General features: G+C 49.4%; 1 protein-coding gene across 1 annotated transcript in view; it reads left to right on the top strand.

Moving 5' to 3' along the window:
* The window catches only part of dcc (DCC netrin 1 receptor), a 1735814-nt gene that overhangs the window by 1352049 nt on the left and 365901 nt on the right, over window positions 1-17864 (top strand). Inside the window, exon 12 of the mRNA XM_072497411.1 lies at window positions 9940-9989. Within this exon, the coding sequence (XP_072353512.1) occupies window positions 9940-9989 (50 nt within the window). The remainder of the gene's footprint in view (window positions 1-9939; window positions 9990-17864) is intronic.

The following is a 17864-nucleotide window of genomic DNA, read 5'->3' as shown; positions in this document are numbered from 1 at the left end:
CTGCCAACCATCCCCCAGCCATCCCTCCTTCTGCCAATCATCCCTCTGCAAACCATCACCCTGCCAACCATCCCCCTGCCATTCCTCCCCTGCCAACCATTCCCCTGCCAACCGTCCCCCTGCCAACCATCCCCCAGCCATCCCTCCTTCTGCCAATCATCACCCTGCCAACCATCCCCCTGCCATCCCTCCCCTGCCTACCATTCCCCTGCCAACCATCCCCCTGCCATCCCTCCCTCTGCCAACCATCCTCTGCCAACCATTCCCCTGCCAACCATCCTCTGCCAACCATCCCCCTGCCAACCATCCCTCTGCCAACCATCCCTCTGAAAACCATTCCTCTGCAAACCATCCCCCTGCCAACCATCCCCCTGCCAACCATCCCTCTGCCAACCATCCCCCTGCCAACCATTCCACTGCCAACCATCCCCCTGCCAACCAGCCCCCTGCCAACCAGCCCCCTGCCAACCATCCCTCTGCAAACCATCCTCTGCCGACCATCCCCCTGCCATCCCTCCCCTGCCAACCATCCCTCTGCAAACCATCCCCCTGCCAACCATCCCTCTGCAAACCATCCCACTGCCAACCATCCCCTTGCCAACCATCCCGCTGCCATCCCTCCCCTACCAACCATCCCCATGTCAACCATCCCCCTGCAAACCTTCCCCCTGCCAACCATTCCCCTGCCAACCATCCCCTGCCAACCATCCCACTGCCAACCACCCCCTGCCAACCAGGCCCCTGCCCTCCCTCCCCTGCCAACCATCCCTCTGCAAACAATCCTCTGCCGACCATCGCCCTGCCATCCCTCCCCCTGCCAAACATTCCTCTGCAAACCATCCCCCTGGCAACCATTCCTCTGCAAACCATCCCACTGCCAACTATCCCCCTGCCAACCATCCCCCTGCCATCCCTCCCCCTGCCAACCATCCCTCTGTCAACCATCCCCCTGCAAACCATCCCCCTGCCAACCATCCCCTGCCAACCATCCCCCTTCCAACCATCCCCGCCAACCTTCCCCCTGCCAACCATCCTCCTGCCAACCATCCCCTGCCAACCGTCCCTCTGCAAACCATCCCTCTGCAAACCATCCTCTGCTAAACATCTCTCTGCCATCCCTCCCTCTGCCAACCATCCCTCTGCCAACCATCCCCCTGCCAACCAACCCTCTGCCAAACATCCCTCTGCCAACCATCCCTTTGCCAACTATCCCCCTGCAACCCATCCCCTGCCAACCATCCCTCTGCAAATTAACCCCCTGCCTACCACCCCCTGCCAACCATCCCCCTGCCAACCATCCCCTGCCAACCATCCCTCTGCAAACCATCCTCTGCTAATCATCTCCCTGCCATCCCTCCCTCTGCCTGACGTAGAAAGATGGGAGAGGTTGGGTCTGGTCTCCATCGAAAAGGCAAGGTTGAGAGCAGGTTTGTTAGAGGCAGTCAAAATCATGAGTGGTCTGCACAGAATGGATAGGGAGAAGTAGTTTCTGTTGTGAATGGATCGAAAACAAGAGGGCACAGATTTAAGGCAATTGGTAAAATAAACAATGGTGACATAAAAAGAAAATGTTTCTTGCAGTGAGTGGTAAAGGTTGGAAATCTGTCCCTGAGAGGGTGTTGGGGACAGTGTGGCAAACCAATTCAGGGTTTTCGGAGATTGGCACTAGGTAAATTGCACCTTCAGAAGGCCAGCACAAACACGTTGTGTTGACTGATTTCCTTCTGTGTTGAATCCATTCTATGTTTCTGTACTAACCAATTTCTCATGAAGTCCTATCAGTTAGCTCTGTTGACTTGTTGCCACACAATTTTGTTACCTTGTTGAATCAGGTTGTTGTGTTGATATTCATGCCAACAAGAGTATGAACTAGTTCTCTTGTAATTGTTTCATATTCTTTCATCTTATCCTGCCATCATAATCTGCCATCTGTCTAGTTTCATTTAATATTCTATCACCTGGTTCTGCCAACTAGCTTTGCCATTTTAGCCCTCTCAGCCTTTCCTGTGTTCTGTCACTGCTTTATTTATTTATTTTCTTACAGACTTAATTTACAGGATCCTGTTACACGGTTCCATTCTCTTTTGTAGTTTCATTCTGAAGATTAGTTCTATCATCTTGTTTTCCATTAGTGTCAAGGATTAGTTCTTACTGCTCAGTATTCTTTTGCCAATTAGCTCTATGACTTCATTTCTCCAGTCTCCTTTTGTCTGTTGTTTCATTCTGTGAATTAGGCATTGACCAGTTCTCTATCTGTGGCCATTTCTTTTGTGAACCAACTGCTGGTTCAGTTTCATGCAGACTGATTAGTACTCATGTTGCTAAGATATTTCATTAATTATAACCTGCGTCACTGGGGATCGAAAATGTGAGATAAAAGAAAACCATATACGTGACAGATCAGCTAAATAGATATCTGAAATCTATATTACACTTGTAAAAATCTAAACCAAATAGAAATTCATGACTAATTTGAATGGAATTATGATAAAATAATGTTGGGCGCAATCTAACCGAATTGCAACAGAGACCCGTGTCGAACGCGTTTAGCTGGGTTTTTCCCCAGAGCTCGCAGTGCTGAGAAAGACCATGCTATCTAACGGGACTTTGTTGCAATCCAGGGCCTCAGCGGGTAACTCCCCGCCGAGGCCGCACTTAGTCCCGTTTCCTGCACTGAGTTGCTCGGCTTGCCAGAGCTCCTCAGTTCAGGAGGAGATCGGGACGCCATCTCCCTGATTTGACACCTGGACTACCCATAGTCCCAACGTGCCGTTAAGAGGGTCCACTGGACCCCACAGAGCAGCTCACCTGGATAGGGCACACACGAGCTCGATCCCTGGTGCGGGAAAAATGCCACACTGACACCTTGGCACTGCCAGCCTGGCACTCAGGCATCACTGCTGGGGTACCAGGATGGCAGTGCCAGTGTGCCATCCTGCTCAGAGGGCAATCACCTGGGGGCCTCCGACCCCCCAAATGCTGTTCCATCTGGTCTTCATATGTAGGGAGATAATGGGATTAGATCTCAGGGCATCAGTAGATCAAGCGAGTGCATATTAGAGTGAGACTAGCTGTCTCACTCTGATATGCAGCTTTGCCAAATACTGATCCTGTCCACAATGGGAGGGATTCAGATCGCGACGTTAGATTTCGCGAGGCATAGCAAGCCCCGTCGATCCCGGCAGAGGGATCTCCCAGCATCTATCGGCCATGGCTGGAAAAACTCAGCATGTCTATCAGCATCTGTGGTGACAAAAACAGAGTTAATAGGCAAGATCTTCCAGTTCTTCACACCGGCTGGATCTTCTGGTCCTGGCAATGGCGCACCCCTGCCGTTGTTTTCCCGGCAACAATGGGTGGAATTCAATGGGAAATCCCATTGATAGTGGCAGGATGGTCTAAAATCACTCCCCATTCCCTGTTGCACCAACACTCCCCTGTTGCACCAAGTTGTAATGTTCAGCAACCATTGAAAATACTCTCCCTTAGTCCTCTGAGAATTTCTGAAATGATGTTCAACAGTAAGGCCATTCTGGTGATTTCATGTCCTGGCCTCACACAGATGAATCTTCCAGACTCTTTAGATTCAATCAGATACCATCCTCCCACCCGTATTTTGCTTGGCAGCTTGAAGAGGACCAGCAGCCTTCTCCTCTCTGCTGACCGCACTAACTGCAGCCTATTTAACTCTGTGAAAACCTCTCTCTCTTCCTGTCCAAGATCTGTGAGACAGATAGTCTAGTTACAGTCAGCCCAGCTGCTCCTACCTTTGTTTTCAGGTGTGAACATTTTGCACCTTGCTCTCAAACAAAATATCAACCTGAGCCCCATGGTAACTAAACCACAGGCTGGTTGTCAGGCAGAATTCATAATAAATCACATGACTCTTCTCATTACTCCATTTTACGTTGCATTAAAGAGACAACCCAAAACAAAATTATCTTTTGAAACCTTGCATTTGTAACATCTGATATTCCAAAAACAGCACGATTGTACAATATTTTACAGACCTGCATCAACATCTAGTTAGGAATCAGACTAAGGTTGATAACTCACAATGTTATCAGTACATGTTCAAGTTGGAAAAATCTGCTTCCTAAGCACAAACCTCCAACCTCTAAATTTCAGCATTACCTGAGACCAGAAGGTGGGAGGGCAACCAACACGCTCCATGGAGATGCATTGGTGCTTTGAATATGATAACGAGGCTGAAAGCTTCATTGGCATTCAGTTTCTTAATGACTGGGGATAGTTAGCAGCTTCATGGAATTGTGGACTTTGTGGATTCAGGAAGTGAGTACCTTTATGGGTGACCCCAGGATCTAGGTGCCAGTCTTTGTGATTGAACACCCCAGCACCTCCTTCACCTCTAAGGCACCAGCACCCACCATGAAGCCCCGAGCCTCTGATTCTCACTCTCACCACCAGGTCTCCAATCCCCACTCCCACCACCATGTCTCCAATCCCCACTCCCACCACCAGGTCTCCAATCCCCACTCCCACCACCAGGTCTCCAATCCCCACCCCCACCACCAGGTCTCCAATCCCCACTCCCACCACCAGGTCTCCAATTCCCACTCCCACCACCATGTCTCCAATCCCCACTCCCACCACCAGGTCTCCAATCCCCACTCTCACCACCAGGTCTCCAATCCCCACTCCCACCACCAGGTCTCCAATTCCCACTCCCACCACCATGTCTCCAATCCCCACTCCCACCACCATGTCTCCAATCCCCACTCCCACCACCAGGTCTCCAATCCCCACTCCCACCACCAGGTCTCCAATCCCCACTCCCACCTGCAGGTCTCCAATCCCCACTCCCACCACCAGGTCTCCAATCCCCACTCCCACCACCATGTCTCCAATCCCCACTCTCACCTCCAGGTCTCCAATCCCCACTCCCACCTCCAGGTCTCCAATCCCCACTCTCACCACCAGGTCTCCAATCCCCACTCCCACCACCAGGTCTCCAATCCCCACTCTCACCTCCAGGTCTCCAATCCCCACTCCCACCTCCAGGTCTCCAATCCCCACTCCCACCTCCAGGTCTCCAATCCCCACTCCCACCTCCAGGTCTCCAATCCCCACTCCCACCTCCAGGTCTCCAATCCCCATTCCCACCACCAGGTCTCCAATCCCCACCCCCACCACCAGGTCTCCAATCCCCATTCCCACCACCAGGTCTCCAATCCCCACTCCCACCACCAGGTCTCCAATCCCCATTCCCACCACCAGGTCTCCAATCCCCACTCTCACCACCAGGTCTCCAATCCCCATTCCCACCACCAGGTCTCCAATCCCCACTCTCACCACCAGGTCTCCAATCCCCATTCCCACCACCAGGTCTCCAATCCCCACTCCCACCACCAGGTCTCCAATCCCCATTCCCACCACCAGGTCTCCAATCCCCACTCCCACCACCAGGTCTCCAATCCCCACTCTCACCACCAGGTCTCCAATCCCCACCCCCACCTCCAGGTCTCCAATCCCCACCCCCACCACCAGGTCTCCAATCCCCACTCTCACCACCAGGTCTCCAATCCCCACTCCCACCTCCAGGTCTCCAATCCCCACTCCCACCACCAGGTCTCCAATCCCCACTCCCACCACCAGGTCTCCAATCCCCACCCCCACCACCAGGTCTCCAATCCCCACCCCCACCTCCAGGTCTCCAATCCCCACCCCCACCTGCAGGTCTCCAATCCCCACTCCCACCTCCAGGTCTCCAATCCCCACTCCCACCACCAGGTCTCCAATCCCCACTCCCACCACCAGGTCTCCAATCCCCACCCCCACCTGCAGGTCTCCAATCCCCACTCCCACCACCAGGTCTCCAATCCCCACTCCCACCACCAGGTCTCCAATCCCCACTCCCACCACCAGGTCTGCAATCCCCACTCCCACCACCAGGTCTCCAATCCCCACTCCCACCTCCAGGTCTCCAATCCCCACCTACCACCACCAGGTCTCCAATCCCCACTCCCACCACCAGGTCTCCAATCCCCACTCTCACCTCCAGGTCTCCAATCCCCACCCCCACCACCAGGTCTCCAATCCCCACCCCCACCACCAGGTCTCCAATCCCCACTCTCACCTGCAGGTCTCCAATCCCCACCCCCACCACCAGGTCTCCAATCCCCACTCCCACCACCAGGTCTCCAATCCCCACTCCCACCACCAGGTCTCCAATCCCCACTCCCACCACCAGGTCTCCAATCCCCACTCTCACCTCCAGGTCTCCAATCCCCACTCCCATCACCATGTCTCCAATCCCCACTCCCACCACCAGGTCTGCAATCCCCACCCCCACCACCAGGTCTCCAATCCCCACCTACCACCACCAGGTCTCCAATCCCCACTCCCACCACCAGGTCTCCAATTCCCACTCCCACCTCCAGGTCTCCAATCCCCATCCCCACCACCAGGTCTCCAATCCCCACCCCCACCTGCAGGTCTCCAATCCCCACCCCCACCACCAGGTCTCCAATCCCCACTCCCACCACCAGGTCTCCAATCCCCACTCCCACCACCAGGTCTCCAATCCCCACTCCCACCAACAGGTCTCCAATCCCCACTCCCACCACCAGGTCTCCAATCCCCACCCCCACCACCAGGTCTCCAATCCCCACCCCCACCACCAGGTCTCCAATCCCCACTCCCACCACCAGGTCTCCAATCCCCACCCCCACCACCAGGTCTCCAATCCCCACTCCCACCACCAGGTCTCCAATCCCCACTCCGACCACCAGGTCTCCAATCCCCACTCCCACCACCAGGTCTCCAATTCCCACCCCCACCACCAGGTCTCCAATCCCCACTCCCACCACCAGGTCTCCAATCCCCACTCTCACCACCAGGTCTCCAATCCCCACTCCCACCACCAGGTCTCCAATCCCCACTCCCACCACCAGGACTCCAATCCCCACCCCCACCACCAGGTCTCCAATCCCCACCCCCACCACCAGGTCTCCAATCCCCACCCCCACCACCAGGTCTCCAATCCCCACTCCCATCACCAGGTCTCCAATCCCCACTCCCATCACCAGGTCTCCAATCCCCACCCCCACCTCCAGGTCTCCAATCCCCACTCCCACCACCAGGTCTCCAATCCCCACTCCCACCACCAGGTCTCCAATCCCCACCCCCACCACCAGATCTCCAATCCCCACTCTCACCTGCAGGTCTCCAATCCCCACCCCCACCTCCAGGTCTCCAATCCCCACTCCCACCACAGGTCTCCAATCCCCACTCCCACCACCAGGTCTCCAATCCCCACTCCCACCACCAGGTCTCCAATCCCCACCCCCACCACCAGATCTCCAATCCCCACCCCCACCACCAGGTCTCCAATCCCCACTCCCACCACCAGGTCTCCAATCCCCACCCCCACCACCAGGTCTCCAATCCCCACCCCCACCTCCAGGTCTCCAATCCCCACCCCCACCACCAGGTCTCCAATCCCCACCCCCACCACCAGGTCTCCAATCCCCACCCCCACCTCCAGGTCTCCAATCCCCACCCCCACCACCAGGTCTCCAATCCCCACCCCCACCTCCAGGTCTCCAATCCCCACCCCCACCACCAGGTCTCCAATCCCCACTCTCACCTCCAGGTCTCCAATCCCCACCCCCACCACAGGTCTCCAATCCCCACTCTCACCACCAGGTCTCCAATCCCCACCCCCACCTCCAGGTCTCCAATCCCCACCCCCACCTGCAGGTCTCCAATCCCCACCCCCACCTGCAGGTCTCCAATCCCCACCCCCACCACCAGGTCTCCAATCCCCACTCCCACCACCAGGTCTCCAATCCCCACTCCCACCACCAGGTCTCCAATCCCCACCCCCACCACCAGGTCTCCAATCCCCACTCTCACCACCAGGTCTCCAATCCCCATTCCCACCACCAGGTCTCCAATCCCCACTCTCACCACCAGGTCTCCAATCCCCATTCCCACCACCAGGTCTCCAATCCCCACTCTCACCACCAGGTCTCCAATCCCCACTCCCACCACCAGGTCTCCAATCCCCACTCTCACCACCAGGTCTCCAATCCCCACTCCCACCTCCAGGTCTCCAATCCCCACTCCCACCACCAGGTCTCCAATCCCCACTCCCACCACCAGGTCTCCAATCCCCACTCTCACCTCCAGGTCTCCAGTCCCCGCTCGCACCACCAGATCTCCCATCCACCCTCCAACCACCAGGTCTCCAATCCCCACTCCCACCACCAGGTCTCCAGTCCCCGCTCGCACCACCAGATCTCCCATCCACCCTCCAACCACCAGGTCTCCAATCCCCACTCCCACCATCAGGCCTTCAATCCGCACTCCCACCACCAGGCCTTCAATCCCCACTCCCACCACCAGGTCTCCAATCCCCACTCCCATCACCAGGCCTTCAATCCCCACTCCCACCACCAGGTCTCCAATCCCCACTCCCACCTCCAGGTCTCCAATCCCCACTCCCACCTCCAGGTCTCCAATCCCCACTCCCACCTCCAGGTCTCCAATCCCCACTCCCACCTCCAGTTCTCCAATCCCCACTCCCACCTCCAGGTCTCCAATCCACACTCCCACCACCAGGTCTCCAATTCTCCTCCCATCACCAGGTCTCCTTTCCCCACTCCCAGCACCAGATCTCCAATCTCACTTCCCTCCCCTCCAAGACTCCAATCCTCCTCCCATCACCAGGCCTTCAATCCCCACTGCCATCACCAGGCCTTCAATCCCCACTCCCACCAGCAGATCTCTAATCCCCACTCCCACCACCAGGCCTTCAATCCCCACTCCCACCATCAGGTCTCCAATCCCCACTCCCACCACGAGGTCTGCAATCCCCACTCCCACCAGCATGTCTCCAATCCTCTTCCCGTCACCAGGTCTCCAACCCCACTCCCACCATCAGGTTTCCAATCCTCCTCCCACCACCAGGCCTTCAATCCCCACTCCTGCCACAAGTTTCCAATTCTGGCCCTCTCTGCATCCCCAGGGTTGTTGCCCACCTCCACTTTCCCCCAATCCACATCTCCCTGTATCAACATCCCTTCCCCCATCAGTTCACTGCCTTCCCTTTCCATACCATCAACTCCTGTGGCGAGTAACTCACCACCTCATTCCCCAAAGCATGTCCATCACTTAAAAGGCACAAGTCCAGAGTGCGATGGAATACTTTCCGCTTGCCTGGATGAGTACAGCTCCAACAACACTCAAGAAGCTTGACACCATCCAGGTCAAAACAGCCACTTGATTGGCAATCAGTGCACAAACATTCAATCCCTCCAACACCAATGAACAATGGCAATCGTGTGTACCACCTACAAGATGCACTGCAGTAATTCACCAAGATTCCTTGGACAGCACCTTCCAAACCCACGACTATTACCATCTAGAAGGACAAGAGCAGCAGATACCTGGGAACTCCACCACCTGGAAGTTACCCTCCAAGTCACTCACCACCCTGACTTGGAAATATATCACCTTTCCTTCACTGTCGCTGGGTCAAACTCCTGGAACTCCCTCCCTAACAGTACTGTGGATGTACCTACACCACATGGACTGCAGTGGTTCAAGAAGGCAGCTCACCACCTTCTCGAGGGCAATTAGAGATGAGCAATAAATACTGGCCTTGCCAGTGAAGCCCACATCCCATTAAAATTAATTTTAAAAAGACACTAATTTTCCCTCCCCAACTGATTGACTCAACCTCCAATCATCATTTCCCCCTCCAGATTGCTACCCATTCTCCAATGGACAGATTTAGCCATGCTAACCTCCAAGCTGTGGGGGAGCATTTGGGGGAATTCTGACGTCCGGGTTTCTCATGCCTTTCTGAGCCAATGCTTAAATAATTAAAAATTCAGCTCATTATCAAGCATAACTTGCTCAGTGCTTTCTTTCCCTTTTCTTTAATTATCTGCTTTTCCTGTGTTTTTGCAGTGCCTGGTGCATCACCGCAAAACATTTCACTGGAGGTGGCAAATTCTCGAGTAAGTATAGAAACTTCTTTCTTTTTATCACATGGAGTCAGTTTCAAGTGTGAATAAAGCTTCATGTAACTCAATTTCAGTGATTTCAGCACAGAGTCAATGAGATAGTGCAAACAAATCTGTGTTCGTGGTCTTTGTGAGTGGGACAGGGTGATGGGGGAATGAGTCATTCCTGTCAGGTTATACATTGAAAGAATATAATTGGCTAATGTTTTGACTTGAGGTTCTTACAGAATGACTTTTATTATAACTGGAATTGATCATTTATTTTTTCCACTTCAGTTCACCATTTGTGCCATATAATGGATATTGCTGTTTGTCTAAGGAGTTTTGTGCATTTGAGACAACCTTCCAGCAAAGCTGATTGAACAGAAATCGTGTTGGATTGTCACTGCCCCAGACAATTGGTCATCCTTACAGTAAAGTGACAAATTTACCCAGTTAACGCTTTGAACCCTCAGTTGCCACTGTTGCCTAAAGTGCACCACCTTTTTCACATTTAAGAGTAATATAAATACCTGGGACAAACAAGAAAGTAAAATAAATATCTTCCCTTCCTAAATTATTAAAAGGTATTTTAATCTACATTTCTGAAAGAAATTAATGTGTCATTCTCGAGTTGATGTTAATGCCCTCTGCCTTTCAAGAAAACATTTGAGGGCTGTATTTCCAGTGTGATTGTAGATGCCTCGCAATAAAGCAGTAATACCATTGAAATTATCACTAGCGGCAAAGAATATCTCAATTGTCATGGTTTGTCTATAGTAGATCTTTGGTGGCATGGGTTTGAAAGTCAAGTTTCAAGCTGTGGAAAAAGTTTATTTAAAAAAATGCTTGTTTGAGGATGCATAAATTCCATAATCGCAGGTACCATAAAGGCATTGAGGAGAGGAGATGGCCATTGCCATTTCTTATCCAGTAACTCCTGCAGACAATCTGATGGTGATTCCTTTTCCGGTCTTATTTGTCTGAATTCGATCACCTTCCAAGCGAAACTGTTTTCAGCCATGAGGACCATGAAGTCTTCATGCAATTCCATCTTGAAAGGCAATCAGTTTGGAACAGGGCAGCTTTTAGGAAAATGAAGAATGAGCTACTGAAGGTGGGAAATGAGCACACTGGACCAAAGGAGATAGAGGCCTAGAGTTTGCATCCTCAAGGCTGGTAGGGGAGTTGTGAAAATTCCCAGCTTGTCCAATCTGCCTCAGGGGAAAGTGCTTGCCAAGGGAGGATCTTCATTGCTGGGGACTGGGTGTGAGCTGAAGTGAGACCAGCTGGCCAGAAAAGAAGTGCGGAGGCAGCTACAGTGCTGAATACAGAGATGGGCTGTTGAAAAGGCCCACCTCAGTGCTGTGTGGCTTTGTCCCAGTGAGAAATGCTTCAAGGCCTCCATTCCTCATCTCTCACATCCACTTCATCCTCCAAATCCCATCCATGCCATCTCATGTTTCCCCACCCACCCCTTCAGGCCCCTTTTGCCACCCTTCCAACCACCTCTTCTGCCCCCTCATCCCTTATGCCAGACTCTGGCACTTGCATCCCCCTGGACCCACTGTAGCCTTTCTACAAGCAATGAACATCACAGTATAAAGTCGATGTCATTAAAAAAACCTCAAGAATCACCAACCAAAAACACTTGAAAACATTAACCTGTGTCAACACACATTGTGAAATTGACTGCAGATTGCAGAGAGCCTGAGCTGTCAATCAAATAATAGTTCCTCTGGGGAGCAAGTGTTCTGCTACCCTAATAGATGTTTGGGTTTTCAGCCAACCATTTGTTGGAAGCCAGCCTCCCAATGGTGATTACAGGAGGCCCGGTCATTTTTGAGATCCGGGCCTCATTAGCATCTGGCTGAAAGATTGCAAGAGACAAACATTCTGGAAAATTCTGGGCAACAGATCATCAGACAGTCAAGCTAGTCTCCTGGCCAAAGGAAAATAGGTCCTGTGGAGAGGAATGCTATCTCAGTGGAGGGGCATGAAGGGGAATGAATTTTGAGTGACAGCAGATTTGGCATGTTTTGTGGAATCTAAAATAGCTCTGCTGGTCCTTCAGAGCTCATAAAGGTATTATAGAATTTAACATGTGTTCCTCTTCAGCTGGATCATGAGTATATACTGAGTGATATGTGTACCACGTATTCTCCGCTAGGTGCTGCGCTAATAAGGGGTCCTATGTATATCATATTTGCATGATACACTTAATTGGAAGTTCCAGCCACTGAGCAATAGGCTCTCGAGAAGAATGTGATGGCCCCAGAGACAGCTGAAATAGAGCAATAAAGCATTGTCCAATGTCTTTAGGGAGGTACCTTCCCTCTCCAACCTGAAGGAAAGCTTCAAAATAGATCAGTAATGGATATTGTATTCTTAAATTAGGACTGCAATCTAAGAGCAGAATATCAATTTTCTAGGAAGAATTCTAACACTGCCACCCTGCCACACTACACCCCCCCCCCAAACCCCGCCAGACCTTTTGCATTTCTTTCTCTACCATCTTTAAGAACTTTGTTCACATGGATTCTTATACAGCTTTGGTCCTTGACAGATTTTAACTTCTCATCATTAAGAAGAAAGTTTGCTTTGTCTTTTTCAAATCCAAAGTGAATGATGTCACATTTGCATTCATTGAACTCGATCCGTCACAGTTTTGCCCTCTCAGGCAGTCTATGGCCCTCGGAATTTTCTGCTCCCATCCAAACAAACATACGGTGCCTCTTAACTTAGTGTCACCTGTAAATTTGTGTGTCCAATCCCTTCCTTAATCTTAGTCGTTAACGTGAAAGATTAAAAAGGTGAAGCCACAGTACAGGTCCCTGGAGAGCAGTACTTGTCACAGCCTGCCAATCAGGAAATGTTTCCTGTATTCCAATTCCTACCTCCCAACCAATTACTGACAGGATGAATGTATATTTAAAAAAGAACTTTAGGTTCCAGCTCTATGGGGAAATAGAGGTTAGAAGTAAACATAAATTGAAGATGGGAACATATTAAAAATATAGGAGAATATGGAAGAAGGTTGAGCGAGGTAAGGAAAACAAGGAGTTGATAATCTCAACAAATATTAAAAGGTACAGTGAAGCATTCTACATATGTAACAGTAAAAAGAATTATTAAGTTTAGGGAGGGATACCTAAGAGGGAGGGGAGGGCAGTGACCTAATAGAAAATGACCAGAAATGGAAATGGATACTTGCCAATCGTTGTTGACATAAGAGAAGACAATTAGTTAATGTTGAGGAAAGATGTGTTTCAATAAATTAAAGAAATATATAAGGGGAGCTAAAGGAGGCGCCTGACAGAATCTATCAAATGACACAGAGGGAAATGAAGGCAGAAAGAGCAGTGACTACAGGGGTAGTGAAAGCACTTCATTCTAATGTGGGGCACGTCAGTTCCGCACACCCATTCTGGCATGGATAGCATCCTGTGTAAAATCCTCTTCATTTGAAGTGGGCATCCAGGATTACTAGGCAGCTAGCAGCAAATATACCAGAGGACACGAGAAGAACATGATCAGGAAAGGACTTAAATACTAAGATAAGAATGTTAGTTTGGAAGTGTTATGAAAGGAGAAACCAATGCAATTTTGCCTTTTTGAAATGTAATTGCTGTTATGTGAGAAATGTGGCCACCTATTTGCGCAGCAAGACCACACAAACAGTAATGACATATCAAGCAGATAATCTGTTTTATTTCAGTAATTTTGATTGAGGGCTAAATATTTAGGGATGACAGCAGAGAAAATTCCCTAATCTTCTTAGAATAGAACCTTTTACATGCAGCTGAGAAGGCAGAAAGAGCCTCACTTTAATGTCTCATCCACAGAATCGTCACTTCTGATAGTGCAGCATTCCCTTAGAACAACACTGAAGTGTCAGCCTTGATTACATGCTCAAGTCTCTGATGTGGACCCCCAAGTTTCTGACTAGTCTTAAAACCGTTCACAGGTATCACTGGGTTTCAAACGAAAAAGGACAGAGGGGGGCGTAGCCATTTCCAAACAATGCTTGGAACAATATATTTTTTTAAAGAGAAACTAAGATCAAGTGTCAGACACGAAGCTTTGCTCTATCGAGATTTTGAAACTCTTCAATATCAAGGCATGGGGATTCAGGACAAACCACTATAATTAGTTTGTCTGGAGACCTGAAACCCAAATCATCAATTCTTCACCCGCGCAAATTCCTATAATAAAAAAAGGTGTTCCGATTGCACATATGACTGACTGTACAGTATTCATGAAGTATGACAACTGCTTTTCCCAATACCTCCCTTGTGCCAGGGTTCCTGAGTTATTACCTCTGGTTTGCAAAAAATAAATCTTGGCACATGCAAAATATGTAATTTTTTTCCCAAAGAAACAACATTTCTGTTTTAATTTGATTGGGTGAAAGATCTCGGAGGTGAAAATTATACAGGAGTAAAGATTATTGTGAAAAGATCTATTGTAGCTCCCATGGAAGGACACTCAAGTTCTTTCTTTTTCAAGGCTTAAGGCTTTTATGGTTATGTGGGGATAAGAGGCCATAGATTAAAATTCAGTGCTGGAGGTAAAAACAAAATCAATAAATAGGTAAAACAATATACCCCCAATTTATTAGGAATGTCACAATGAGTACTAAGTAATAAAATGTGACTGGCTGGAAGTTAAAATCAATCCTGCAATGCCCTGGATTTGTCAGGAGAGGTCAAAGCAATATCTGCTTGATGGATCTGGAGGACATAGATGAAAGAAAGAAAATGCTGCATAACTACTGTGTTATATTCATTTGATAGTTTTTGTTAAATAATTTGGATTACGTTGTCCAGTTGCCTACACCAATCCATTCTTTCTAAATCCACCAGAACAAAAAAAATTACTCACTCCACACTCAGTTCACGTCTGGATGTCGAGAATCAGAGGGAAGTTAAAAAGTCAAATATGTGCAATGTGACCCCAACCCACTGAATACCCGCATGGTGCTGGAAGATTAATTTTTAATTTACCTGTCTTCCTCTGGTTCCACTGTCCTAAACAGCAGGCCATGATCTGTATTATCTAGTCCACTCAAAAGTGTAATAACAGGAATCATTATTGAGTATCGGAGTTGGGACGTCTTGCTGAAGTTGTACGGTGCACATTGGTTAGCACTGCTGCTTCACAGCGCCAGTGTCCCAGGTTCGATTTCCTGCTTGGGTCACTATCTGTGTGGAGTCTGCACGTTCTCTCTGTGTCTGCGTGGGTTTTGTCCGGCTGCTCCGGTTTCCTCCCACTAGTCCCGAAAGACGCATCGTTAGCTGAATTGGACATTCTGAATTCTCCCTCATTGCACCCGAACAGGAGCCGGAATGTGACAACGAGGGGATTTTCACAGTAACTTCATTGCATTGTTAATGTAAGCCTACTTGTGACAACAATAAATATTACATTATACAAGATATTAGTAAGGCCACACTTAGAATACTGTGTACAGTTCTGTTCACCTTATTATAGAAAGGATATTATTAAACTTGAAGGAGTGCAGAAAAGATTTACTAGAATGCTACTGGGACTTCATGGTGAGTTATAAGGAGAGGCTTGATAATCTGGGGTCTTTTATCCTGGAGCGTTGGAGGCTTAAGGGTGAACTTATAGAGATGTATAAAACAATGAGTGGCACAGATGAGGTAGATAGTCAACATCTTTTCCCAAAGGTGGGGGAGTCTAAAACTAGAGGGCATAGGTTTAAGGTAAGAGGGGAGAGATACAAAAGAGTCCAGAGGGGCAATTTTTTTCACACAGGGGGTGAAGAGTGGCTGGAACGAGCTGCCAGACACAGTAGTTAAGGCAGGTACAATTTTGTCTTTTAAAAAGCATTTAGACAGTTATGTGGGAAAGCTGGATATGTATGGTTATGGGCCAAATGTGGGCAATTAGGACTAGCTTAGTGGTAAAAACTGGGCAGCATGGACAAGTTGGGCCGAAGGGCCTGTTTTCATGCTGCAAACTTCTATGACTCTATTCCATGACTCCATATTATCTTTCAAAATTCTCTTTTCTGGTGTGAACGATGTTTACAGCGTATAATTCAGGGGATCTTGGTATCCCACTTGGAGAGGCAGGACATTTAAATAGCATATTTAAAAAGTGCTCTCTTTTGCCATTGAGAATCCAATTTGAAATGTTATGTTGCTGCATGGGTTTGTGAGTTGTTGGGAATCTCATCAGTGAAAGCCTCACCCAGCTTCAATCAGCAACCGTTCCCTAGCCAGGATTGCGATCCTTCCATTCACGCTTCTTAATCATGGACCTTTCCCTCCTCCTGATTGCTGGGGGTAAAGGAGGAGCTGAGGGTATTCAGGGTGGGGGTGTCAGGGTGGTAGGAGAGCGAGTGGATGAATGGATGATTGAGTGAATGAGCAGGTGGGTAAATAGGTAGGTGGATGAGATAGGTGAAGTGGGTGAGGTGGGTAAGGTGATAAGTGGGTAGGGGGTAGGTGGATAAGGTGGGTACAGATGTAGGTGTGTAAGGTAGGTAAGTGGGTTTCCGGGTCGGGGGACAGACGTGTCTGTTTGTGGTATAGGTCGGGTCAGGAGACTAGCTGGACGGTCAGGCTGGAAGTCAGGGTGTGGTAGCGGCAGAATCATACAATTGTTACAGTGCCATACAGGAAGCCATTCAGCCTATTGTGACTCCAAAGGCAAAATTCACATATGACCATTCCCACACTTTCTCCACTTAAACCTGCACATTCTTCCTTTTCAGAATATAGTCTAATTACCTTTTGAATGCTTCAATCAAACCTGCTTCCACAACACTTTCAGGCAGAGAATTCCATATTCTAACCACTCACTGCGTGAAAAGACTTTTTCTATCCTTTTCCATCTTTTGTCACTTACTTTAAATTTGTACCCTCTCATTTTGGATCCTTTCACAAGTGGGACATTTTCTTTTTATCTACTCTGTCCTGACCCCTTATGTTCCTGAACATCTGTATCAAATCTCCTCTCAGCTTCCTTTTCTTTTTAAAAAAATGTGTTGATGGGATGTGGGCGTCATTGGCTGTGCCAGCATTTACTGCCCACCCCTAATTGCCTTTGAAGGGGGCATTTAAGAGTCACCCACATTGCTGTGGGTCTGGAGTCACATGTAGGCCGGACCAGGTAAGGATGGCAGATTTCCTTCCCTAAAGGACATTAGTGAACCAGATGGGATTTTATGACAATTTACAATGGTTTCATGGTCATCATTACACTTTTAATTCCAGATATTTATTGAATTCAAATTTCACCATCTGCAGTGGTGGGTTTCGAACCCAGGTGGCCAGAGCATTACCCTAGGTTTCTGGTTTCTAGTCCAGTGACAAAACCACTACGCCACTGCCTACCTACTGTTTTCCAAGGAGAACAATCGCAACTTCTCCAGTCTACCTACACAACTAAATTTCCTGGAAGCATTTGCGTGAATCCTTTCCACACTCTTTCCAATACCTTTTCCTAAACCACAGAGAATATCATTGAGAAGCAGGCTGAATATAGAAAGTTCAGAAGGGAGGTAAAAGAGAAACAAAGAAGGAGTGTAAAAAGAAACTGGGAGCCAACATGAAAGTCTTCTATCGGCATATAAATAGTAAACGGTGTAGGGCCCATTAGGAACCAGAAAGGGGATTTACACATCCATTCATCCACTCACTCTTCTACCACTCTGACCCCCCCCCCCCCCGGACTACCCCCAGCCATGACTATCAAACTGACCTCACAACTGCCCACCCAAACCTGACCTGATTACCCTCCCATCCAACCTGATTACCCTCCCCCCCACCGAACCTCATCCATTCACTAACATTCAGTGGGTACGTCCTATCTTCCTCCGACTTCATACTACTTAGATGGAGTTCCCCAATGGATGCT

Source organism: Scyliorhinus torazame, chromosome 3 (assembly GCF_047496885.1).
Source record: "Scyliorhinus torazame isolate Kashiwa2021f chromosome 3, sScyTor2.1, whole genome shotgun sequence".
Lineage (NCBI taxonomy): Eukaryota > Metazoa > Chordata > Chondrichthyes > Carcharhiniformes > Scyliorhinidae > Scyliorhinus > Scyliorhinus torazame.
This window is presented reverse-complemented; position numbering and strand designations above follow the sequence as displayed.